At 38.0% G+C, this 27839-nt stretch overlaps 2 protein-coding genes across 10 annotated transcripts in view; both read right to left on the bottom strand.

Moving 5' to 3' along the window:
• The window catches only part of ccdc17 (coiled-coil domain containing 17), a 52079-nt gene extending 35215 nt beyond the window's left edge, over nt 1-16864 (bottom strand). Inside the window, exons 1-6 of the mRNA XM_033027818.1 lie at nt 16064-16864; nt 12814-12972; nt 5344-5406; nt 3695-3824; nt 2774-2927; nt 937-1053 (exon numbers count right to left, since the gene is read on the bottom strand). Of these exons, the coding sequence (XP_032883709.1) occupies nt 937-1053; nt 2774-2927; nt 3695-3824; nt 5344-5406; nt 12814-12972; nt 16064-16279 (839 nt within the window). The 5' untranslated portion in view covers nt 16280-16864. The remainder of the gene's footprint in view (nt 1-936; nt 1054-2773; nt 2928-3694; nt 3825-5343; nt 5407-12813; nt 12973-16063) is intronic.
• Nucleotides 16865-17325: 461 nt separating this feature from the next.
• The window catches only part of gpbp1l1 (GC-rich promoter binding protein 1 like 1), a 54297-nt gene continuing 43783 nt past the window's right edge, over nt 17326-27839 (bottom strand). For 7 of the 9 annotated variants that reach the window (XM_033028673.1, XM_033028679.1, XM_033028677.1 and 4 more), the window contains 3 exons: nt 26067-26188; nt 23588-23690; nt 17326-18878 (listed from right to left, as the gene is read on the bottom strand). In XM_033028673.1, the coding sequence (XP_032884564.1) occupies nt 18723-18878; nt 23588-23690; nt 26067-26188 (381 nt within the window). In that variant the 3' untranslated portion in view covers nt 17326-18722. The remainder of the gene's footprint in view (nt 18879-23587; nt 23691-26066; nt 26189-27839) is intronic. The other 2 variants (XM_033028678.1, XM_033028676.1) reach the window with 1 other exon arrangement.

Raw genomic sequence — 27839 nt, 5'->3', positions numbered from 1 at the left:
GTACATGGAGGTCATGATGAACCTTTAGGGCTGGTTCAACTGTAACATGAGTATCAAGTCTTAGAGTTCTAGTCATTCAGCATAGAAACAGACAGTTTGCCCCAACGTTTCCATTCCGACTAAATGTCCAATGACGCAAGTCCCATTTTCTGCATTTGGCCCATATTCCTCTGAACCTTCTTATCCATGTACCTGCCCTGATGTATGTCAAATGTTGTTATTGAACCCGCTGCAACTACTTACTCTAACAGCTTGTTCCGTATACAAACCACTGTGTGAAAAGTTGCTCCTCAGGTTCCTATTAAATATTTCCCCTCTAACCCTAAACCTATGTGCTCTAGTTCTTAATTCCCCGACCCTTGGAAAAACACCATGCTTTCACCCTATTTATTCCCCTCTTGATTTTATACCCTTCATTAAGATCATTCCTCAACCTCCTTTGCTCCAAAGAATACTGTCCTAGCCAACCCAAACTCTCCCTCTCAATTGGTGTTTTTTCTACTAAGAACAGAAGGCATTAGGAAGACATGTGATCTAGATATTTAAAATCACAGAATATCTCTGTGGACATAAACTATTCTTCTTGGCAGAAGGGTCAAGACAAGGAATGGTGATTAGCAGAAGAAGAAAATACATGCAAAGGGCAGGAGGGTGGCATTGGCTGAGTTGCCTTACAAAGACATGGAATGGGTAATAATAGGAAACAATACACTGCCCCCTTACAACAAGCTGAGAAGTTTGAGGAATTACTGGTTAAATCTTATTGCATCAGATGTCATTTTAAATCATGATAAAGTATTGGCTGAAACAGTTGACTCAACACACATGGAAATCATAACATTCTGAATAATACAGCTCCAGTGTGGAAAAATGGTCAATTTCACCAGGGGTAAATTTTGGTATTCTAGCAACATTTCAAACAGGTTTTCAACTCACCCTATTTCAGTAGATAGGCTGTCAAAACTGGGAAATGATATAAAAGGAAGAGTCACTTTATGTTCCTTTTTCTCCATTGAAGAGCTCTCCGCAACATTGACTGAACTTTGCTTGACACTATGACAAGGACAGTTACAAATCAGTAAATTACAGAATAGCTATTTTCTTGTCAAATCAACAACATTCATAATGATTTTTAAGTGAATCAATCCCAAAGTGAGTGCCTGGGAGAGAAACATTTCCTTATTAAGTTTCATAAAAGCCCTTATATGGGAACGTACGGGTTTGATTAGTACGGGTGTCAGGAGTTATGGAGAGAAGGCAGAAGAATGAGGTTAGGAGGGAGTGATAGATCAGTCATGATTGAATGGCGGAGTATTGATGGGCCAAATAGCCCAATTCTGCTCCTATCACATGACCTTACGTATATATATATATATATATATATGTGTGTATATATATATATACACATATATACATACACATATATATATATATATATATATATATATATATGCCTTTTCCTTATTCTTTCTTTCTGATATGATTATGTATGTGGCTGTCGTACAGGATTATTTATGAGTATTGGAACATCCTTAAATCATGCTGACTTTCTAACCCAGTTTTGAACTACAGGTCAAACAAGATCTGTAGAGAAAGATGTGTTTCAGATCAACGATCATCAGGACAGACGTAGTTGAGTATTTTATAGTATTATAGGTTTTTATTTGAAATTTCCAGCATCTGCAATACTTTTGCATTTCACTATTGTTCTAAAATGGAACAAATTCTGCTCGTAAAATTTGATTTTAAGGAAAATATTTAAATGTAACATTTTTCACTAATTTAAGACCAAAATTGTGCATCATGCTGAGTTTACAAATTGTTTGTATTAAAGCCATTGAACAAAATATTCCACCAGAAAAAAATCAGTTAATAATTACAATGAATGTTACTATTGAACCTGTGCATGAGACCACAATAGTAGTCAAATGGTGGGGTAATATGCAAGCATTAGGAGGGGAAAACAGTGTTATTAATTATCCTGGATACCATGATTATTTAGCTAATAAATTGATTTGCAAACATCAACAGTGGATTTGATTTCCAGGAATGAGATTTTTAAAGTTGTTAGCAAACAGTCCAGTACTACTTTAAACATTATATAAACAGGCAGATGGTTTGCACCAGAATATAGGGAGAATACATAGAATTCCATCAGCAGATTTGGATGGTGAAGCAGCAAAGCCGGAGCTAAGGGGGACCCCCAACAGCATCCCAAAGCCTGAAAGATTTGAGAGCTAGCATAGTCTTGGCATTACCTTCACTGGTTATAAAAACTATTAAGGTAATTTAACCATTTCAAAATGTCTTTGAAACATTTAAAAGTTAAAAAAAAAATTAAATTATGGTTTAAATAAATATAATCGGAAATATAAAACCAAATTTAAATTTTTTTTTTTTAAATGAGCTTTTTGCTTCATATCCATGAATTCATTATCCTAACATCCCTAAGTAAGTTAATCAGATTGTGAAACTTAGCTAGACCTAACTTGGCACAGAATCCAAGAAACGACTCGATGTAGAACCTTAGTCAGGTAGAGCTCTACCATCTGGACTCTTGTGGAACAAACAATGATTTAGGATCCCAAATCTGTCACAGTTTAGTTTTGCATGCATGGAAATTCCTAACTCGCTTCCATTTACCACCAAGATCCAAACTAGTATATTTGGACTAGTTTGCAATGAATGTAAAATAAGAAATGAAGGTCAAAAGGAAAATGTACTAATTACAATTACAAATGTTCATGTTGCTCTAGTTTGTATTTATACGTACACAGTGTCCATCTGAAGGAGTTCAATCTGCTCTCGCAGTGAATCCAAAGCATGCTGATTCTTCTCCTCCTGTGCCTTGAGTTCCAGCAACATCTGTTCAACATGCATTGCGAAATTCTCTTTAGATGAGAGCTCTTCTAACCGATGACGGATTTCTAAACAAAAACGAATTGACAGTTCATAGTGAACAGTCTACATTATTGTCATTGTACATTAAGGAGATGCAATGCCATTTCAGAATGGTAAGAGGCCTCGATCTCCAACTGCTGCAGCCAGCAATTTAAGGTTCAAACACCACTGTTTCATTGGGATTTTGACCCATCAATAATGGATGAATGCCAACATATTTTCAAGTCAGGGTGATGTATAAAGGAACATGGTGTTTTTGTTGATTCAATCTCAACTTTCAGGATGTTAAAGACTACAAGGTTGGGAACTGCTGCTGCTGCTGCTGATAACTTGGTAAATTCTTATAGTACATCTCACACAGTGGAAGGTGGACTGGTAGCAAAATGAGCAAATGTTTAACGCAGTATATGGAGTGTCCATCCAGAGGATAGTTTTATCCTGGACTGTCAAGTTTCTTCAATTTAGTTCCACAACCAGATAATTGGAGTGAATTCCATTGCACTCTTGCTAGTGGCCTTACAGATGGTAAGACTTTCTCGAGTCAGAAGCGACTCAGTCATCAATAATATTAGTCGGACACCGATAGATTACAAACTATGAGATACTTATGAGATGCTGGAGGTGACTCACTCATCAACATTGGTTCAGTCTGATACCAAGAGATTATAGATAATCAAACTAACATTGTGAAAAAAAGTATTGTAACTAAAGAATATATGTTTTAACTGAAAGCAAAGTCCATTTTAGTCTACTATAAGTAAAAAATAAAGTTTCTTAGCTTGAAGTTACTTACCATCTCTTTGCCCCTCCAATTCCCTGTTACGAGTCTGAATATCTGCGAGATATCGTCCGTGCACTTCTGCTATTTCTCGTACGCGTTCCTGGTGTTCCAAGTCCCTCTGGATTCTGGGACTCGCCTCATGCTATTCAATGTAGATATATTAAAATTAAGCTTTCTTTAGAGGAACTTTTTTTTTGAACAGAACAATTTTCCTTGGATTCACACAATTTGGTACATAATTTTATTTTGCTAATTTCACCAATATGAGCATTAAACCAATTTGACAATGCAATTGTGACAAAGCCATTCATTTATAAATGCTACGTAAGCAAAGCCCAGATCCCCCTAAGCTTCTCAAGTGGAGGATGTAGAACATTGGGGCAATCCTAGAATGATATTCTTGCTAAGATCATCAATCAATGTAACCACATACCGTAGCTTTAAAAGTCTCCGTGAAAGCCTATTATTTTACAAAAATTAGAAAAAGTAACTAAAATACTCCAAAATGTCATCGTAAAGACAATTTTGGTGCAGCACTGAATCTTTGAATTCAATCTTCCAGAGATGAATGCTGGAATTAACCACGTCATCTGATGAAGAGTGATCGATCACAACATCCACTTTTAAACATTAGTGATAATTTAAATAATTGATTTTTATATTTTTCATACATTAATGGGCATGTCTAATATCATTCCTTCTGCTTTTTAAAAAGAGGGATTGATGCTCATGAAGTGAATATAATCAGAAGGCAGAGATAAAAAGAGAAATAAAAAATACATGAAACAATATTTTGCTAGACTGGCTCCTTAAATATCTATTTCCATCCCCTTCAACTTTACTTCAGGCAAATCTAAGGTAGCTCAAGCCATTAGTCAATATGATGGGGATACTTTTTTTAACCAATTCTCTCTTCTTAAATACCATGAAACTGCTTTACCCACTACCAGATTTGACTGATCCAGTCCTAATACCTTATCCTGAACTTCTGTCTATCTTTCCCTTCTCCATGATCAAATTTAGTACAAAATCAATTGACTCCAATCTTATTAAAATGCTTTGCGTCCAGCTTTCCATCCTGATGTGATTTCTCTCGGTATGCTTCAGGTCTAATTAGTACCATTATTTGTTCAACAGATTGCCATGGTCACAAAATTTCAATTGCAAATTAAATAGCAACATAGGGATTATTGAGTGGACCGTTTGAGACTATCACATCATGGTGGCAGTTCATGCTACATTTATAGTGAGTACCCTTGGAATTCTCAAGCAGCATTTTGGTATTTGCAATAAATACTTCAAACGATAAGTGACGCATTATTAAACATTTATAATTGGTCTGACATGGAGAGAATAACGCACGGAAAATATGTACTTTTAAAGGAAATGGCCTTAAATATTTGAAGTATGGGAATATGGGAAGAGATGGAGTTGGATTAACTTCACGTTGGTTGCTGAACTGAAAGGTCAGTGATGGGCACAGTGGCTTCCTTTGATAAAAATTTATTTGGGACATGCAATGAATAACTCAAAATATCTTTAAACTCTGTGCTAGTTGAAGCCAAAAAGAGCTGCAAATTGAAATTTCATTGAGATGATTATGTTGATGTATCCTGCATGTAGCAATCAACCAGCCAATGAAACCATAAGGTTTCACATACCTCTTCTTGCCAGGACCCATACATGGGCAAGCTTTCTTCAATTGACATCCGTAGTTTGTGAAACTAAATTGATATGAAAACAAGAAAAATAAAATGTTGTGTTCCATTGTTCAAAATTAACTGCCAGACATTGCTGAAAGAAAACAAATAGACCAAAACGTTTGAGCATCATAAGCACCCTGTGGGGAGAATTTGCAAATTAACATCTCAGGAGTAGACTTTTAATTATAATTTCTGATCCAAGCTTGAAATTTATCAACTTATTACATGTTTATGTCTTAACATTTCATTTTATAATTCAACGTGGTTCCTCAAAAACGTGCAATGAACAGCAATTTTTGCAAATAGATTGACAGGATTGCAGGCGTTTTGGAAGCAGTAATAAAGCCTTAAACACCTTCAACTGTATTTGAAATTTGAATTATATACTTACCAAAAATGAGTTGTCCTGGATATCCTTGATTCACTCTAGACTGCTGTGGAGTCAAATCGGTCATTTGGTGATAAAATATTGCAAACTATGCTAGCGCCCTTCCAACATCACAAGAATGCAAGCAAGTAGTCCATGTGGATATAGAGCCTGCTCCATTATTAATCAAGATATTAAAGCTGAATGTATCTCAGCTGTTTTCCTGAACCTTCTCCATATGTCTTGATTTCCTTTATATCAAAAAATCTATCAATCCTTGAGTGAAATAAACTCTGCGATTGAGCCTCTACTGTTCTCCAGTGCAATTAATTTCAATGATTCATCACCCTTTCAGTGAAGAATTTCTCATCTACTGCAATTCTAAATGGTCTACCATTTACTCTGAGTCGATTCCTTTCTCCACAGCTAGGCGAAACATCCTCCCTGCTTCCAACCTGTCAAGCCCTGTAAGAATTTAACAAGTTTTAATAAATTCTCTTATTTTTCTAAACTCTAAAGAATTCAGTCCCAGTCCACTCAATCTTGCATCATACAGCAACTCTGAAATGAGCCCGTGAGAGCAGAAGAATCCATGTGCAGATTCACACAACCCTTAAGAATTGTGAGATTGCAATAGGTCACTGTTCTTGCATTCAAGTACTTTTGTAATAAAGGCAAATGCATCATTTGCCACCCTAATGGCTCTTTTCACTTGTTTGTTGGCCTTCAGTGACTTTCACACTAGCACATTTAGGTTGCTCTGAACGTCAAAATTACCCATTATTTAAAAAATACTCTGCTTTCCTCAGCTGGGTACCAAAGTAGATCCTTCCACATTATATTGCATTGCCATGCTCTCGCCCACTCATGCACCTTATCTAAAACCCTGAAGCTGCTTTACATCTTTCCCTGCAATTCCACAATTCCTTCCAGTTTTACATCATCAGCAAACTTAGAAATTGAATATTCGGTTCACTCAGCAAAATTGCTAAAATAGACAGTAAATATCTGGGGTCCTATTTGTACCTAATGATTCACAGGTTGCCAACCAGAAAAGGATCCATTTATTCTGATTCTTTGCTTTCTGTCCAATGACCACTTCTCAATCAGTCAGCATACATCCTGCTCCATGTCTTCAGACATACGCCACATCCACTGGTTTCCCCCTTATCAACTGTACCAGTCACAGCCTCAAAGAACCCAGTCATTTGTAGAACATGATTTTCCTTTCATAGAATATATCAAAATTTGCGGACGATACAAAAATGGGAGGAAAAGTAGGGGATGAGGAGGATAGGAAGAGTCTGCAAAAGGATATAGATAAGCTAGGTGAGTGGGCAACAACTTGGCAGATGAAATTTAATACTAATAAATGTGAAGTCATTCACTTTGGGAAAAAAAATGATAGGGCAAGTTATTTTCTAAATGAGGAGCTGCGTTGTAATGCAACGCAAAGGGATCTAGGGGTATTAGTACATGAATCACTAAAAGTTAGTATGCAGGTGCAGCAAGCAATCAGGAAGGCCAATGGAGTTTTGGCCTTTATTGCTAGGGGGATTGAGTATAAAAACACGGAGGTCTTGCTGCAGCTGTACACAGTATTAGTGAGACCACATTTGGAATACTGTCTACAGTTCTGGGGTCCATACTTAAGAAAGGATGTACTAGCCCTGGAGGCAGTGCAGCGAAGGTTTACAAGATTAATTCCTGCAATGAGGGGATTGACATATGAGGAAAGGTTAAGTAGGCTGGAACTCTACTCTTTGGAGTTTAGAAGAATGAGAGGCGATCTCATTGAAACATATAAGATCGTGAGGGGCCTTGATCGGGTGGATGCACCGAGGATGTTCCCAATGATTGGGGAAACTAGAACTAGGGGACATAGTTGCAGAATAAGGGGGGGCTCTTTTAAAACTGAGATGAGGAAGAACTTCTTCACCCAGAGGGTGGTTAATTTATGGAATTCACTGCCCCAGGGAGCAGTGGAAGCAGAAACGTTAAATATATTTAAGACTAAAATAGATGGTTTTTTAGCTGCCAAGGGGATAAGGGGCTACGGGGAGAGGGCAGGGATATGGACCTAGGTATGGTTAGTATAGTAAGACCTGAGTGATCTCCTGGACAAGTGTCGATCGCCTGGATTGGGGTCGGAGAGGAATTTCCCGGATTTTTTTCCCGAATTGGACCTGGGTTTTTATCCGGTTTTTTGCCTCCCCCAGGAGATCACGAGGTTCTTGGGGTAGAGAGGGGTGATAGCGGTATAAAGGGGAGGGTAGTGTCTTGTGTTCTGTGTCTTGTGTCTACTGTTTGTGGGTAAGTGTGTCTGTTTAGTGTTCAGCCATGAGCGAATGGCGGTGCGGGCTCGACGGACCTGGTGGTCTACTCTCGCACCTACTTTCTATGTTTCTATGTTTCTATAGAAGAATGCCAACTCTGCTCAGCCCCATACACTTTGTGATCTATTCTGCATCAGAAACTTTAGGAAATTACCTGCTGCTGATATCAGACTAACAGGCCATTCCCTGCTCTCTCTCTTTCCCTTTTTTATACAGTGGCCTCACAATTTCTGCTCTCCATTCTCACAGAAACAAATCCAGAATCTATAGAATTTAAAAAGATAATAACCAAATAACTCACCATCACAAGGGCTGTTCTTTACAAAATTCTGGATGTACAACACAAGGTCTTTTAGAATTAATGAATTTTATTGCATTTTAAGCTCAGCAACTTCTCCGGTGATACTGAATTATGTCAATTCCTATTTTAGCCAACCTTTTTATTCTCTAATATTTCTTGCAGTTTTTGTATCTTCTAATGTATCACGAAACATTAGTTTTAATTCTGCCATTTTCTTATTCTCTATTATAAATTCCACCTTTTCCATCTTGAATTTGACTGCCAGTCATAGAGTCGGAGCTGTAGAAGAATCGGAACACAGAAACAGGCCCTTCTGCCCACTTCATCCACGCTGACCATTTTTACCCATCTACATTAATTGCATTTAACCCCTCTAGATCTGCATCATCTATGTCTTGCCTATTTAAATGCCTCACCTCCTCCAGCTACGAATCCAATTATTAACTACTGTGCAGAAAATATTCTCAACTCGCATCTAAAACCCTCATCCTCATCATGTTTGGCACACACATCGTGTTCCTAAGCATATTAAAAAATGTTTTTAATATGTACAGTAACATTTCAATGCAAGTGGGTCTGCAACCTACTCCCAATTCAAAACCTTCACTGCAGGACCAACTTCATCCCTTTCCTTAACTGCCTTGAAACTTAAAAGAATTATGGTGACTGTTCCACATTCCCAATTTCACTTTCTTAGATATGGTCAAATACTGCCTGTCTCTTGGAGGACTATGTACATATTGCCTCAAAATTTCCTTGGATGCACTTAAACTACACTCCATCGAACCCACTTGCAACCAAGGCAATCCCAGGAAAATTAAAATCCCCCACTTCTGCAACTTCATTGTTCTGCCACCTTTCCATGATTTACTAATATATCTGTTCCTCTAATTACCGCTAACTATTGGGAGGCTTATTGGTTTTTATGTTCCTGGTCATTCTGTTTGTTTTTATGTTCCTAGTCAATCTGCTCTCACACTTGACCTTGGCTTATTTTTTAACCATATTCTTGTTTAGTTACCTAGTTTGCTGAGTTACCAAAACGTTCCCAATTCTAAAGTTTGTTGCTATATCTGGCACGTTTTCTCTCAATAGTTTCATAGTTTCTGTTTTCACATTGCATAAACAAGATTGAAAATAGCCTATTCCCCTGGTTTCCTCAACACGTTGACTTAGAACAGCGGTTCTTAACCCGGGGGGTCGTGACCCCCATGGGGGTCATTTGGGGTTTTTCCGAGGGTCATGAAGGGGTTATACATAACATATCAATTTGTTGAGCCCATTTTTAGGAACCTAACAAAGGTACATACCACACACAGTATTTTGTTCGCGTATGCGTGTACGTATACGCACACAAACTGTGCGTTGCGAACCATGTCTGCCAAGAAGTGCACGTATAGTGAAGAATTTCTCAAGTTCGGCTTCACAAGCATTGTTCAAAAATCCATGGTCAAGCCACAATGTGTTATCTGTGCCAAAGTTTTGAGCCACGAGTGCATGAATCCCAGCAAACTGAAGATCCATTTGGAGTCTTGTCACAGCGACCTGGCGGGGAAGGGCGTGGAAAAACAAACAGAAGCCTCACTCAAGGGTTTCCGCATCGATTCGACGGGTCACTGCGCTCGTCAAAATGAAGCAACGCTGGAGGCTTCATACCAGATTGCTTATCGAATCGCACAGACTAAGAAACCTCACACCATCGGTGAAGAGCTTATCAAGCCATGCCTTCTCGAAGCAGCGAAGTTGGTGCTGGGGGAACAGCAGTCAAACAAGTTCAGGCAGATTTCCCTTTCGAATGACACAGTCAAAAGTCGAATCTCGTATATGAGTAATGATATTCTGCTGCAAGTAGTGAGCGCTGTGAAGAGCAGTCCAGTGTATTCACTGCAACTGGACAAGTCAACAGATGTTGCCTCATGTCCCAACTGCCAGTCTACATTCGTTACCTCGACGGAGAAGCCATGTGGGAGGAGCACCTGTTCTCGGAGCCACCACTCGGGGAGATGTGTTCAGAATGCTGGAAGCCCTCATCAAACATGAGCTTGGCTGGGAACGATTTGTCGGGGTGTTTACAGATGGGGCACCTTCCATGGTCGGAAACAGATCCGGCCTCAAAGCCTTCGTGAAGGATGTCACTCCCCATGTCCCCTTTACCCACTGCATGATACATCACCATGCTTTAGCGATGAAGACTCTCCCTCCTGGTCTTCCAGAAGTGCTTTCAGATGTGGTGAAGATTGTGAACCACATCCGAGGGAGCGCAACAAACTCAAGAATCTTCAGAGCGATGTGTGAAGAAATGGGCGCCGATTTCACTGTTCTGATATTCCACACAGAGGTGCGCTGGCTTTCGTGTGGTAAAGTTCTCAATTGTGTGATTCAACTTCGAGAGGAAATAGCACTGTTCTTGGAGAGAGGGTGTACCGAGAAGGAGAATCAGCTTCATGAAAAGGTGCAGGATGAACTGTTCGTGATGAAGGTTGCTTACTTGGCTGACTTTTTGGCCGAGGTGAATTCCTTGAACCTGTCACTTCAAGGAAACCTCGCAATGCTACACACGGCTCGTGACAAAGTGGCAGCGTTCAGGAGGAAGATTCACCTTTACCAGAGAAGAGTCCAGGACGGTGACACGACTATCTTCCCTGAGATTACGACTCTTCTGGATGCTACGCCAGATGCTGAATGCCACTTCCACGAGGAGATCTCAACGCACCTTCTGGCAATTAGTGAAGCCATCGAATGGTACTTCCCCGGACTGGACGACCGCTCTCGTTATGAGTGGATCGTCCAACCCTTTTCCGTTGAAGACAGTGCTATCAGCAATATTGACGTGGCTGCGAAGGTTGAATTCATGAAGAAGCGCAGCTCAAGAGTGACTTCATGGAACAAGAGCTCGCCATATTTTGGCTGAAAGTGAAGGACTGTCCTGTTCTTTCGAAGAGGGCTCTGGCCCTATTGGTCCAGTCCCCCTCAACCTATCGCTATGAGGCTGGATTCTCAACCATGATAATTCTGAAAATGAAGGCACACAATAGGCTTGTGATCAAAGCTGCCTGTCGAGCATTCATCTTCGTTTTGATCGCTTGATGGCTGTGAAGCAATTTCAACCATCCTATTGACTGGTTTTGGCAGACATGTTTTAATAAATCGGGCTGTTGTGTTTTTAAAATTTTTGTTTTGGGGGGTCACGGTACTGACCAAGAATGTCTGATGGGGTCGTGGGGCCAAAAAGGTTAAGAACCACTGACTTAGAACACCACGTTGCATACATACTCTTGAATTTGTCCATCAATCAACTGGAAGTAACTTCAGCAGAAGTACTACAGCTGCTCAGTAATGTGCCTGACCATCACCTACTGAAGAGCAATTAAGAGTGGGAAATATATGCTCCAGACAGGAGATGCCCATATTCCAAATTAAAAAAAAATCCAAGTTTTAGTGATTATTTGCAACGTCACTCATTTGGATTCACTAATGGTGCCATGCCATAATCATAGCACCAAATTCTGCCTTTACGTCTCCTCTGAACATTTACTTATATTCTCCAACTTTTCAATTATTGCTTAGTTGAATATTGATACTTTTGAATATTGGAGACTCAATTTAAATCTTTGAATGAGATTTAAAAGCAAATTTGAGATTCTGAGTGGTCATCAGAAATGTGCTTTCAAATAAAAGATCACAAAACGTGGTGTCTCCAAAGCAGCGAAATAGAAACATGTTTTTATCTTGATTGAGGTAGCAAGATAATAAGTAGCAAGATAAATAAAGAGCACTTAGACAGATGAGAATCATGTGTTGGAATGCCTCACCCGAATTGGGATACAGATTTAACCTCAAAACTCACCAAACAAGGACCAAGACCACTTTTGTGGAAATTACAAGATACTATGGAATGGAATAGTTAGGGTAAATGCACAGAGTCTTTTATCCGTAACAGGGAAATTAAGAGCCAGAGGACATCGTTTTAAGGTGAGGGAGGTAAGATTTAATAGGAACCTGTGGGGCATATATTTTGTTTACACAAAGGGTGATGAGTGTACTATCACAACATAAAAACACATTTATTCAGGTACAGGGATAGGATAGGTTTAGAAGGATATGGGCCAAATGCAGGCAAGTGGGACTAGTGTAGATGGGGCATGTTAGTCAACGTGGGCAAGTTGGGCCGAAGGGTTTGTTTCCACGCTGTCTGACTCTTATGACTATCTGGAAAATCAAGAATCGAAAAAAAAATCACTTTTTCTACTTCCATTTCGCAAGGCTAGGCGCCAAAATAATCATTACAGCAGAATTACATTAACCATACAGTATTTAAGATTTTGTACTATTCCACTATCTTGTGCAGATTGCTTCACTACTTTCATTACTTCGGAATTTTCCAGTAATTAATATCACAATTATTCACATGGTTCCCTCCTTACCTCATCAGTCAATCTTCTAAAGGCACGACTGTCAGCCAAGCTGACCTCAGGTTGGTGTATCTGCAAAAGATTAAATTCCCCTTCATTGAGTGAATTGATACTAAGATAATTATTTTCCTCTTGTTGCTGTAGATAGCTTCTGCTCTTGTTTTTCTTTTCCTGGTGCACAGTATTCATATTGGGAGAGAAAATAATTAAATATTCTTTCTTAGAAATTGTTAAAACACAAGTTGAATAAATGAATGACCATTGGTTTACGAGAGATCAAATGTCTGGAAAATATATATATTTTTTAAGTCACTCAGCCTTGTAACATACAAAAGGTGCTTCAATGAAAAGCCAGGGATTAACCTCTACTACAGAATCTCAGACAACCAGAGATGGTATTGAATTGCACACTTAGTACAAATGTGCATCTAATGGAAATTGGAAATCAGCAGAAATTCTTTCACCGTATAAATTTTGGTGCCCAATTTATTAGAATGGATTTGCAGCAATGTGAGGAAATGTTCTCTCATCAGCAGGATGATCTAGCATACTAATGGTAGGGTAATATTATCCTGTTCAGAGTTCAGAATCAGCAGAAATGGGATTTAAAAGCAATTTGAGTGAGGTGTGCTCATCGACTATAATACCTTCGAAACAAGGAACTGCAGATACTGGTTAATACACAAAAGGACACACATTGCTGGAGCAACTCAGCAGGTCAGGCCTACAGCTTAAATAATGCAGCTTCGGACTGATTGTAAGGGTGGAGGGAGAATTATGGGGGCTCTTTTCTTCCTCCCTACTACCAGTCTGAAGAAAGGCCTCAACCCTCAAGACTTCACCTATCCATGCTCTCAAGAGATGCTGCCTGACTTGCTGAGTTACTCCAGCACTTTGCATCCTTTTAACTATAATACCCTATTCTAGATATGAATATAAGATCTTAAAAAAACAACTAATTTGTTGTCATTTACCTTGAGGATTCATTTGTTTATGAAGTGAGGAATAACGATTTGAAGGTCACACATTTAAAACATGCAAATAGCTTTTTACCCTCTCTCATTACATAGATTCAAAAGAGACTATCCACTAAAATGGTCCAGAAAGAGAAAGGTTCAAACAGAGTGGGTGATTGGAAATTGGGCAGAGCAAGGGTAATCAGACAGCATGAGATTTGGGAGCGAGGACAGCTGAGAAAGGATTTTCTTCTGCATTAATGCAAAGGGGATTTGAAGATTCTTGATATATTCATTTAATATAATTTTCCCCTTTAGATCCTTGTTAAAAATCAACTGTGAGAACACAATTCCTCCCCCTTTCCTCCACTCCTGAGATTACAACGCTGCATGCTGAATCCACACAAAAGCCACTAAATTTACCTCACCTATTGGCCTTTCTATAAATATTTCATATTTAGATGTCTTGATGGTTTTCTCACTGACAACACATATACATCCAATGAATGTGACATGAAGCATGCAATCCTAGACTGATTACAATGCTTCAGGAATGAGTTTCTATGATTTCCCCATCCAATTTCAAAATATTAGACCACATAAATTCTAAGCTATAACAACTGTTTTATCTTCACCAATAAAAACTTTTTTTTACTATATTAACTGAGGCTGACTGCTGAAATTTCCACGGTATAGCAGAAATAAGATATTTGATGGATGATGTCAACAAAAGAGGAGCCAATATTACTAAAAATTTGCAATTGCATTGCACCAAAGTTCTTTACAGAAATAACATACTTCTAAAGTGTTACACATGCAGATTTCTTTCAGAAAGCTCTTTTGATTATGAGAAAATTGGTTGTAGCAATATTCAGGGATAAGTATCATCCAAGAATCATCTCCTTGCTTCTTTTCGAAATAATGCAGCAGGATCTTCACCAAGCAACAGTCACAAGGACACTTGCAATGCCTCTTTTGAAAGACAATACCCCCAATTGTAAAATCAATTTAAATGTCTACTTTTACATCTTTTGTAAATGGGACTCAAGTCCATAATCTCCTGATGTGGACTCAGCTGTCAACTTAGTCATAAGCTCTCATATTCCAAATATTAACGAATATTAACAAAGTTTGGTGTTGTTTATCTTCTACCTCATTACTGCTTTGATCCCATCTCCCTGCAAATCCAGTTTAAATCCTCCCAGGTGGCATCCAACAGTTCTGAAAGCTGCAACCTAATATTGAAAATAGCTCCATCATAATCTCAATTCCACTATATTCCATGCTTCATTGAATCACGGATAGCATCTCATCGGTTAGAATGGAATGGAATACTTTATTGTCACAAGTGTCTAGGCACAGTGAAATTCTTTGCTGCATACCCAATGTATACAAATACATTGTATTATACAATGTATACAAATAAAAGAAATGCACGCCATTTGAATTCAACTAATTTATGAACACCATATTGAGGAGAAACAACATCCAATTAATCCATGACACAATTAATCCATGGCACACAGTGCAACATGTCCAATAACATAGTGGAAATAAAGAGTTTAGTTATTAAGTGTGAAAAATCAAACAGGATAGAAGGGTTCATGGCACAATAAAAAGACATGTTCACAAGTAGAAGTGTGAAAGAAAGGGAAGTTCCATAGACTTTCATGGTATGATATATATAGTTTACTGCAAATTGATGTTAATCAAACATTTAAAACACATGTGTAAGAAGGAAATGCAGATGCTGGTTTAAACTGAAGTTAGACACAAAAAGCTGTAGCAGCGGGACAGGCAGCATCTCTGGAGAGAAGGAATGGGTGACGTTTCGGGTCGAGACCCTTCTTCAAACCACATGACCCACTGCGGATCTCCGAAAATAAGATTATTATTTCAAGCATTACTTTTAACTTTTCAAGAATGTTCTACATTTCACTGTCTGCGAGTAAATTAAAAAAAAACCCATCTTTATTGGTGTGGTCCATTGAAGGAAAATTTAGAAATGACTTTCTGAATGCATTAATTAAAAGGGTCAAAACGGCTCGCTTTACATTCCTTATCATGAATATTACCAGGAGCCTCAACCATAAAGAATCTCTCATCCCATGGTACACCAATATATGGTGAAAGTAACACCACCGCATGGGAAAGAAACGTGTTTTAAACAAAAATCAATAACAGGCGAATTTTAGACAAAGAAAATGAGAGCATGCATGGAGATTAAAAAAAGCAAACACTGTAAAATAGTCTGAAAGTGTAAAGTACCTAAAAATGCAAATACAGGAGATATACAGTTGCCTTACCATATGATCTGGAGTGTTTATTTTTGTTGCTTCATTTATTCTGTTAACTCGAATTCCATGATTTTTAGGCAGGCGGCTTCTTGGGTTTTCTTTTAACAAGGAAGAATCTCCAAAACAACTGCCTATACAAAATTTATCCTTATGCTTCTCTAATAGTCCAAAGGACCTAAAGCTCATGCTGCAGTTGTGGCAATGGAAATTCCCTGAATCCACCATTCTGAAGTCCAAAGTCTCCCTCAGTTATTTAATACAAAAGTTTGGAGGGATCCAAACTCGTAAACCTGCACGATCAGATACGTTTTCAAACTTTGAACAAATAACAGAATATACTACCAATAGTAGCCATTCAAGGGTTTTTATTTTTCTTTATAAAATCTAGCACTTCAATGTAATGTTTGATCTACAGACCTGATCTTATCTTGAAATTAATATTTGCATGTAGTTTTTCCTTCTCCCATCAAAACAATTAACTGCAGTAGAATCAGTGTCAATGATTAGCAACAGAAATAGGTACTGCTTCTAAAATCAAGTTCTGAGGTGTTGTTTTCAATAATTTGCATTCTGTTCCCTTGACAACATCAACAAAAACCCATAACAACCAACAATGTATAAACCTCAACCAAAATGCATAGACTACTTATTCAACATAAGTGTTCCAACTCACTACTTACCCACCCACAACCCCACAGTAACAAACCTGATACTCCAGTATTTTGAGACATTCAGTTTTACCATTTCTTCAAAAGCATTTCCACTAAGATGGACTGCATTTCAGAGCAGTGTATTGTTTGGCTTGAACGATTATTGTTGCTAGGATACTCTGAGAGCTGGGAGCTTAAACTTGGCAAAGTAATCTTTGCAAGAATGATTGTCGCGATCCTACTGAATTGCCGACGGTATTATCAGATTAACAAGAAAACAAAAATGTAATTAAATGAATCACTTTATTACCTCATTTAGAAATACATATTAGTATTTCATAGCATTTATCATAGAAATGGCATTCAAAGCACTTCAGCTATCGCTGTACTTATCCCAATAGTTACACAAATTGAGTCTATCATTAGTCTCTTAATACGATATCATGATCTTAGTAAATAAGTTTTGACATCCAGTTATTAGAAGACAACCTTGATTTTAGTTTGACATTCTTCTGAGCTTCTTCAGATATAACAAAGTTACATGTCAAATTTTGCTTTAATGATGCTATGACACTCAATATGAACTGGGTTTTCATTCCTTGTTCATATCATCATTAAAACTTTTTTTTTTAAATGCAGTTTTGAATACTGGAACATGTAATAACATACTAATGTCATTCAAAATGCAGTATCTCAACCATTCTTCACTATTGCTGATGCAATATTCACCATCTACAGGATGAAAAACACCAACTCAGTTCCTTTGACAGTAATCCTTTCTTAACAAGCATCGTCATTAATGAGAGGATGAAACCATCTACACAGGAAAATGACTTACAATTTCAGAAATCTCACAGAGTTTGACTTGCATAGCTGTGCCGTTAATAACCTCAAATCTCCCATCTCCAGGAACATGATCGTCACAAGGACTGATTCTCAAAGAGCAACCATATTCTTGGGATGAGCTGCAAATGCTGTTCTGCCAACATTGACCAAATCCTAAGATGACATAATCAAATAACTATCCACAGATAAAGTAACTATTTTTAAAAATGAAGTTGATATTTTCTAGTTACAAAGTATCATTCAATGGATGCGAGCCCCAATAAACAAAACTAGGCCAGTGGAATTTTATCAAAACTACCAACAATTTTAGAACATATGTGCTGAACCCTTATGTTTGTCCATGTAATGCATGTTGGCTGAATATCGGCATACGTTTGGTTGAATTTCATTGTGGTAGATATTTAATCTGAAACAAACAATTTAGTTACACAGTAACTTAAAGAAAAACCTCAATAAAAGTGTTAAAACACAAACCATTTTGGCAAACTGATGCAAAATATTTATTCCAAGTTATTTTAATGCAGTAGTTTTTCTCATACAGATATTCATATGTGATAGCCACTTATTTAAATTTGTAAATAATGTTATCAAAATAATCTTAATCTTTGAAATTTCACAAAATTCATATTTTACAATCCACCCTGAATATCAAGGCTGTTTGAAGAACTTAAAAGCTCCTATCGTGAATATTTTACAACTGTACCAAAGAAATGGAGATAAACCTCTGGTGACAAAGTTTGTTTCATCTTCTCAAAAGGTCACGACATTGAAAAACATATGTAGTTAACATTATTTTTGACAATATCATCAATATTATGAATTTGTCTCTGATACTGCTTGTTCTATCACATTGCTATCCCTACTAATTGTCTGCAAATATTTTTTTCCCCCAAGCTTTTGAAAAAAATACCCATTTTTCCTTGCAAATGATTACTCGTTATGTGCTTTGCCCCTTTTCTTCTTTATTGACATATTTCATTCTACGAAGCATTCAACAGGACCAGCTGGTCAAAGAAAAAAGAAAAAAAGCTTGACAAGCAAATTCTCTTCTTTGGGATATGATCATCTCCCTTTGTGCATGGAAAAATATAACTCTGTGCCAAAAGAGCTTTAATAAGTTTAGTCCTTCAGCTATAAGAAAACATATAACGTGAATTCCATTTGTATCAAGTTTAAGCATCATCATCAGAATTGGTACTACTGCTAGTTTCAGAATCTGAATCTTCAGGAAGCCCTGGACTGAAAGTGCCTCTCCATTGGGCGAAATGTAAAGCTGTACATGGGTTCTTCAGCTGAAAACCATTTTTCCTAAAGCCATTTTTCTTCAGCTGCAAAGAACAATTGAAACATTTTGGATTAGCCATTGCTTTTCTTCACACACAGATGTTTAAGAAAGCACATTCAGTTCTATAAAGTAATCGGAATATGACCTTAAAATACTTATCCTGTGAAAATTAGTGCAATTGCTTTAAGTTTACTCCCAGATTTAAAGGAAGTTCAGTCAATCAAACAAACAGCACCACTGAAAGTAGCAAAAACATTATACCTTCAAAACTACATTGAAGGTAGAAAATGAGGAAAACAAGAGGGTACGAAAGGGGATATAAAGCAAAGCAGATGCGTGACCTAAGTCTATTGATAAAACTGTTACAATTGAGATGTTTAAAATAGGCTGTTAGCACACTCATCTATCCAAATTATACTGAGGAAATGGAGTTAGTAAATAGAACAGCTACTCCCATATTCCTTTTCTCTCTTTACTTAGTTTTTAGCAATAAATGAAGGACAACATAAGAACCCATCAGTCATAAAAGTAGGATTTACAATTGGGACATCTCAAATTAATCTAACAAGATTCATGATTCTGAATCAGCCATGACTAAAGCTGGGATTGTAACATTAACATAAATATTAATATTTTGTAGGCAAATTATTATGGCAGCACTTTAATATGAAGATAATGTTGTTTTTTTAAAGTTCTTAATTGACATTGAACCAAAATAACTTGATGTCAATCTTTCCCATACCTCAAGTTCTTTCTTCTCAGACATGAATCCCGAATGACATCATATTGAATGGAATGAAATACTAAATTCATGAAAGGAATATCATGATATAATAGAATAGCTTTGCTTAAAAGGAATAAAGAGCCAGATAAGGAGCACTACTGCACTACTAAGGAGAGGTCACTGATCAAAAACATATTCTTATCTACAGATGCTGCCTGACATATATCTTTGATTAGTGCGGGTATCAGGGGTCATGGGGAGAAGGCAGGAGAATGGGGTTTGGAGAGAGAGATAGATCAGCCATGATTGAATGATGGAGTAGACTTGATGTGCCGAATGGCCTAATTCTGCTCCTATCACTTATGATCTTATGACACGCAGAATGTTTCCAGCACTGCCTGCTTTTGTAACAGTTACCAATACATATTCTGGATCAATATTTAAACCCATCCTGGGTTAACTTCAACAAACAGATTATTTATGTAGCATAGACAAGCGCGGTTTCACAAACCTAGGGCTTTCCATGAGAGAACAAAAGCTACGAATAATAATAGCAACACATAAAGCATATGGAGTATTACACCTAATGAGTGAAATCAGTCCCCAAAACAAAGCATTTAACCCAAATGAAATTATTGGCAAAATGCAATTAAATTATTCTGTCCAATTTTGATGGTCAACTTTTAGATTGTCAAAGGAATGGATTGTACTTTCATATTTCAAAGAGATTACGAATTGAAATCATTTATCCTGATAAATGATCAGAAACACAAAAAATATATTCACAGGTTCATAGGCAACAACTCTTGTGCACTAATTTTCAAGGAAAAGATGGTCATTTCACAATCCATACAAGCCCAACTATAATACAATTTGCATGCAAGTAAGTTGTATGAGGAATGGAAGATATTTTTTAATGTCGAAAGTCAAGCACAAAAGTGGGGTGTCACGGTCTTAGCGTTGGCTGATGAATTAGTGCTTAAAAATATCCTGGATACATCAGATCCCTAGAACAGCTGATTCAACAATAATGATATATGTATGGCAGGTGACAAATGGAAACAACTTCCAATTTGATTTGAGTCTGCTTAAATGCTAAAGAGAGAAATTGCAATTTGGTGGCCTAACATTTGGTTCTTGCGATGGGGGATAACAAATTAAACTTAATTGCATTTGTACACTTAAAAAATATTTGAAAATAATCTACAACTTTCATTTTCAAAATATTCACAATCAATTTCAGTGGAATGCACAACACATTCTGCATTAAAAATGTGATGGAAGGACAAACATATAATTTCAATAGCCAAATCTAAGTAAGTCGCAGGGTCAAAAACGATTTTAAACAGCTTTGCATTCCATGTCCAATTTCTGGAAATAGTTGGAAGAAATCATTTGGCACATGACAAGAATTCAACAGAAATGATCTGAAGGGAATTTAACTGAAACAAAAATATGACTTGAAACATTTCCAGATAATAAAATTCATGGGAATAAATTCAATTTTAAGACTCAGTCATGCAACACAGAACATGTTTGGCATAACATATCCCACTTTTCAAGAAAGGAGCGAGAGAGAAAATGGGTAATTACAGACCAGTTAGCCTGACTTCGGTGGTGGGAAAGTTGCTGGAGTCAATTATTAAACAGGGGGCATTTGGATAGCAGTAAAATGATTAGTCAAAGTCAACATAGATTTATGCAAGGGAAATCATGCTTGACTAATCTTCTGGAATTTTTTGAGGATGTAATAAGTAAAATGGATGAAGGGGTGCCAGTGGATGTAGTGTATCTAGACTTTCAGAAAGCCTTTGATAAGGTCCCGCACGGGAGACTGGTGACTATAATTAGAGCACATGGTATTGGGGGAAGGGTGTTGACATGGATAGAAAATTGGTTGGCAGACCGGAAGCAAAGAGTAGGAGTGATTTTTAAAATGGCAGGCAGCGGCTAGTGGAGTGCCGCAACGCTCGGTGTTGGGGCCGCAACTGTTTACCATATATATTAATGATTTGGAAGAGGGAATTAGGAGCAACACTAGTAAGTTTGTGGATTACACAAAGCTGGTTGGCAGTGTGAACTGTGAAGAGGATGTTAGGAGGTTGCAGGGTGACCTGGACAGGTTGAGTGAGTGGGCAGATGCGTGGCAGATGCAGTATAATATAGATAAATGTGAGGTTATCCACTTTGGCTGCAAAAACAAGGGGGCAGATTAGGGTTAGGTTAGGTAAGGGGGAGGTGCAGCGAGACCTGGGTGTCCTTGTACACCAGTAACTGAAAGTTGGCGTGCAGGTACAGCAGGCAGTGAAGAAAGCTAATGGAATGTTGGCCTTCATAACAAGAGGATTTCAGTATAGGTAAAGAGGTTCTTCTGCAGTTGTATAGGGCTCTGGTAAGACCACATCTGGAGTATTGTGTACAGTTTTGTCTCCTAATTTGAGGAAGGACATCCTTGTGATTGAGGCAGTGCAGCGTAGGTTTACGAGATTGATCCCGGGGATGGCGGGACTGTCATAAGATTGAAAAGACTAGGCTTGTGTTCACTGGAGTTGAAGGATGAGGGGATATTTTATAGAAACATATAAAATGATAAAAGGACTGGGCAAGCTAGATGCAGTAAAAATGTTCCCAATGTCGGGCGAGTCCAGAACCAGGGGCCACAGTCTTAGAATAAACGGGAGGCCATTTAAGACAGAGGTGAGAAAAAACATTTTCACCCAGAGTTGTCAATTTGTGGAATTCCCTGCCACAGAGGGCAGTGGAGGCCAAATCACTGGATGGATTTAACAGAGAGTTAGATAGAGCTCTAGGGGCTAGTGGAATCAAGGGATAAGGGGAGAAGGCAAGCACGGGTTATTGATTTGGGACGACCAGCCATGATCACAATGAATGGCGGTGCTGGCTCGTAAGGCCGAATGGCCTCCTCCTGCACCTATTTTCTATGTTTCTATAGATACCAACCATCGTTATAACACTAATTCCATTTTCCAACGCTTGGTCTGTAGACTTCCATTAAGTGGCAATTCTATATACTTGTTGTATGAAGGTTAATAAACAAATTTGATCAACTGGTACCCAAATTAAAAAAAACATCTAATATTAACTATCAGCGGGATTTAAGAAACGTTTTGATATGTACATGGAAGTGCAGGGAATAGAAGGAAATGGATCATGTGTAGGCAGATGAGATCAGATAACTTGGCATCACGTTTGGCAAAAAGATTGTAGACTGAAGGGCCTGTTCCTGTGCTGTACTATCCTATGTTAACTGATATAAATACAAATTTCACATAATCTGCACAATCGAAGAATGAAGGGTTAATCTCTTATTGGTATTTCATATCCACCTAACCAATGTAACTTCCTTTATATATATCATGATAAAAGACAACTTTAAGAATATATCCCTCTGCATCAAAGGACGAGTTCTGAACAGAATTCCTCAAAAAGGTTCCAACCTAAAACTGTCATTTCCCTCCACAGAAGCTGTCTGAAGTCTTACAGCAGTTTATCGATCTTTGCTCAAGACTTTCTAAGTTGGATATGAGTACTTTCACTGAACCAAAGTGGACAACAATAGCTTTTATTTGGATGATGTTGCAATCTTCAGATTTTCTGAAAATTCTTCCATTCTCTCAAAAACTTTGTTTAAATTTCGCCTCCGATGCCATCTTTCTTTTTTGAGTTCGCATCAATTTTCTTTGAATTCCATGCAATGCCTTTGGATAATTTTCTACATTAAAAGGAGTCAAATGCAACCAATAATCAAATTTGTAGACTGGTCTAATTATTAACTTGTACACATGCTATGTAATAAAGTAACTCCGCATGATTCTTAGAAAAGGAGAAAACATGGTGTTTATCTGAGGGGCAGAAAAAAAATCTATGGAGAAGATCAAAGTAATATAGGACTGTTGAGGTCAAACTCATCAGGGGTAAAGATCAAGAGCACATAATTAGTTCATATATTGTAACAAAGCTGTGTTTAAAAAAAATATGCAATTTAGTAAAATGATATAACATATTACCAGCTCAAGTTTAGCCTGAAACTCCCTGAGCTCATCTTCAGTCAGAGGCATGAAGTTATCATCACTCTCAGGGCACTCTTGCCAACCCATTACTTTCAATAATCTGTGCAAAAATACAAATTCAAATGTTAGCGCTGCTGATGTTGCTGTTATTGCTATTTCACAAAGTTTGCAGAGAGACCACATTATAATCATTATCATTGGGCAGTAACATTCCGCTGATCTGAATCTTCAGCTGCTAGCATCTACATGTTGCTCTTCAGCAGCAATCCGGGTTCTCCAATGCCAGTGGCCAGCCATACAGTTGAAATCGACTTTACTTGCATGAGCCCCTCCAAAGAAGACACTACACGCTTCAAATGGGCTCTATCTGACTTAACTCTTCGATGGTGTCAGCCACATGTTCATTTATCATCCAAGTGAAATATCTTTCAATAACAGTTATCTAAAATCAAGCATGATTCCAGCACTTAAAGGAAAACAATACTGATCAGACTTTACAATAAATTGTGTGCGTGCGCTTTGGTGTAGGGGAGGAGGGAATCCAGGTGGGAAATTCAGAAATTCAAACCACATGTACAAAATTGAAGAGCAGAGTAACAAAATAAGGACTGATAAAGTGTTATTCAGAAGAGTATTGTCCATATGCTCCATAAGAGTAGGAACGTAGCAATAGTATTTGCATGTATGTAGCATTCTCAACAAGGCAAATCATTGACCGGAACAAATTAGAAAATGATATGAACATGGCAGAGATAGTTCCAAAGTGAACGGCTGGAAATAGTCAGAATACACAACTTTATAAAGCAGGTAAAATAGAAAAGCGGGCAAGTCAGCCTAATATTAAAGAATTAGATATAAGCAGTGGAAAGTCAGTAGAAATGAATAATCTTACCTCAGAGATTAAGTAGTTATATGACAGATTTAATTAAAAAAGACCAAGGGACAAAAAACAGTATTGGGAGTTGCCTGTTGCGTCCAAAGCAGTGTAAAGCAGGAAATTAAAGGTTCACGTAAAAAGGGTAATAAAATAATCATGAAGACAATGATCTACGTAAGCACTGGGCAACCCGAATAAGCCATAATAATGTGGTGGATAAATTGATGCAATGTCTTTTGATGGTTTTCTTGATCAGTATATGAAGAAAACAATTAGTTATTTCAGATCTCACTTTGTGCAATGAGAAATATGGATACACAAAAATCAGAAGGCTATTCGCCCTTTAAATATGCTCTCCTATTCAATTCAATCACAGCTGATCCTTTGTCCAAATATCATATATCTGTTTCTCCCATATCCTTGAATCTCTTTTGCAATTTTCTCCTTCTCCCTGTGACCACAAAGAGTTATGCCCCTGTCCCACTTAGGAAACCTGAACGGAAACCTCTGGAGACTTTGCGTCCCACCCAAGGTTTCCGTGCGGTCCCCGGAGGTTGCAGGTGGTTGCAGGTAGTGGAAGCAGGTAGGGAGACTGACAAAAACCTCTGGGAACCGCACGGAAACCTTGGGTGGGGCGCAAAGTATCCAGAGGTTTCCGTTCAGGTTTCCTAAGTGGGACAGGGGCATTAAGCTGCTACTTTAACTGATGCAAATGAAAGGATGGGCTTTACACACAACATCCACAAAACAAATGTCCTCAACCATAGTGCTTTACAACAACAAACAATCATGATGAAACCCTGGAAAAAATAGACCACTTCCCACAAAGACAGAAATTAATAACGATAGGAATGAGTTGATCTCATTCTACATCAAAAAGTCTTGTCAATGTTTGGCAGATATTGCAAATTGGAGTAAGAGCACCTCATATTTTGCTTCGGCAGCTTATATTTCTCTAATTTCAAGGTGCTCCTGCATTCCCTCCCCGCTCTCTCCCCTTCCACTACCCTTGCCGTCCTACCAGTTCCACTGTTCGCATCCTTGTACCCCTCTTGTTAATACACCTTCCCCAGCCAACAAATGGGCCATTATGGTGTCCACCTTTCCCAAGGTCATCTGTTGCTGGCCTGATGTTCTGGCCTTTCCTCGCTTCCAGTTTATTCCAACTCCCTACCCCTCACCTCTACATTCGGTCTGCAGAGGGGTTCCAGCCTGAAATGTCACCTTTTCTTTTCTCCAGAGATGCTACCCGGCCGCTACTTTCTCCAGCATTTTGTGTCTATCTTCTGAATGATATTTCACCCAGCCAAAGTAGCAAGAACTTGAGTAAGAACACCTCTCCTGCTTCTTAGTTTATTCATATGGATCATCACTATCCTTTCTGAAATAATATTTTGAGGTAATTTAAAATTAAAAACGATATTCTACTGTGAAACCACACTCAACAAAACTTAGAATTCAAATTTGTGGAATCTCTCTCTTTCAACTTTAGAAGCTTAATTAGTCTGCTCCAAATCTTAATGTCAAATAATTGTCAAGCCTTATGCTGTAATTTAAAGAATTTTATCATAGATCTCGCAAACATCCAAATATGCATACCTATGTTCTGCCTCAAGAGAACTGGAAAGGTAGTTTTTTTCTGGACCAAAGGAGGAAATGTTATGCTGATGACCATTCGCTTTCCCATTTCCCTTCCTTTCTGGAATATTATGGACACAGTCCTATTGGGGGAAAAAGTTCAAATAAACAAATGCATAATTGCATAATCAGAAAGTGGTTAGGATAGTTTAGGAATATGGATTTTACAAAGTCACTATTTCATTTCAAACCCATTTCAAACTATGGAACATTTTAGTGAGTAAATAGAAAATGGAAATGTTCCCATCTTTGCAAAGCATCTGCGTAGAGAGAATCACAGGATTGCTATTAATTCTGCTTTTTTCTCTCTACATATGTTGTCTAAATTGTACAGTATTTCCAGCATTTTGATTACAAACCATATTTATGGTAACCATGGTATTTTTGGTTTTGATTTGAAAGGAGTACCAGAAAATATAATTATACTAATTGCTTAGAAAGCACTATTAAAAAACATGAAAGATATGACTGTTAGAAATGGGAGCTGCAATGAAAGTTTTATTTCACATCAAAAAAGCAAAACATGCTTGGTATAACAAATTCAGGCATAAACATAACATTTGAAACAGCGGTCGACGATTTCTGTCAAGATGATTGTAACTGCAAATTCCTGCAAAGGCCCTGTTCCTGTGCTATACTGTTCTACGTTCTACGAAAAATTATCAACGCCAATTTCAGTATTGATAGTTTTGTAACAAGTCCTTAATGAGAAAGTGATCGTCACAAACATTTTTGTGACTTAACAAATCTCTCATGATGTACTTGGCCTCAAGTTATCAGAATTTCCCCATTTGCCTCCATGGGAGATTTCCCAGCAGTCTGTCACTGGGCAAGTGAAAAATTTGGTTGCGAGAAACAGAAAATGACCCCTCTTGAGAAAGCAAACCATGATGCTTTTTTCACTATCATCGGCAAATACCACCAGCATGTCTCCTGCCCCAATCTTACGGCTACATCATTAACAAGGTTGCCTAGTACTCCATCCCTCACTCTCATTTCAGCCTGAATGATCATCTGCAAGACCATCAGAGATGCCGAGAGACTTCCAAAATAAGTTGGAGGCACAATTTAATAAAGTGGATGTCAGCCAAATATACTAAGGCCAGAATACCATATTGGGTTACGTCAAAGTCAGGGGCAATTTCCGGCAAAGAAAAATCTCTACTGGATGAGCTTAATACTTTCTATGCTAGTTTGGAACAGGCAAACAAAGCCCTGCCCTGTCATTCCGGTCCTATATTTCATGGTAGCAGAAGTCAAATCTGTTTGCATGAGGGTAAATTCTTGGAATGAGACCAGCCCACATAGAGTCCTTGGACAGGTTCTGAAATTGTGTACCAACCATCTGGCCACAGTCTCACATCAACCTCTCACATCAAGTCTACTGTCCCCATCTGCTTCAAGGAAATCTACATAATTTCTCTCCCGAAGAAAAAAAGTGATCTGTCTCATGAACTAGCACCCAATGGCTCTGAATATGACGATAATAAAATGCTTTAAAAGATTTGTAATGACATTTGTGCCAGTCTTCCGTACAGAAAAAAAATGTATGGAGGACGCCATCTCTCTGACATTACATTCAGCCAAGAATGTGCCTATTCACCTTATCACTGGCCCTCATAACTTTATGAATCTTAGCTTCTTATGGTCCACGGAAAAATACACAGACTAACTAGCCTCCCATTGCATCTCAAAAACTCTGGTACCGATAACATATTTGCTGATTTTTCCCCC

The sequence above is a fragment of the Amblyraja radiata genome, chromosome 10, assembly GCF_010909765.2.
Source record: "Amblyraja radiata isolate CabotCenter1 chromosome 10, sAmbRad1.1.pri, whole genome shotgun sequence".
Taxonomy (NCBI): domain Eukaryota; kingdom Metazoa; phylum Chordata; class Chondrichthyes; order Rajiformes; family Rajidae; genus Amblyraja; species Amblyraja radiata.
Note: the sequence above shows the minus strand (reverse complement) of the source record. Positions and strands in the feature narration are given on the sequence as shown.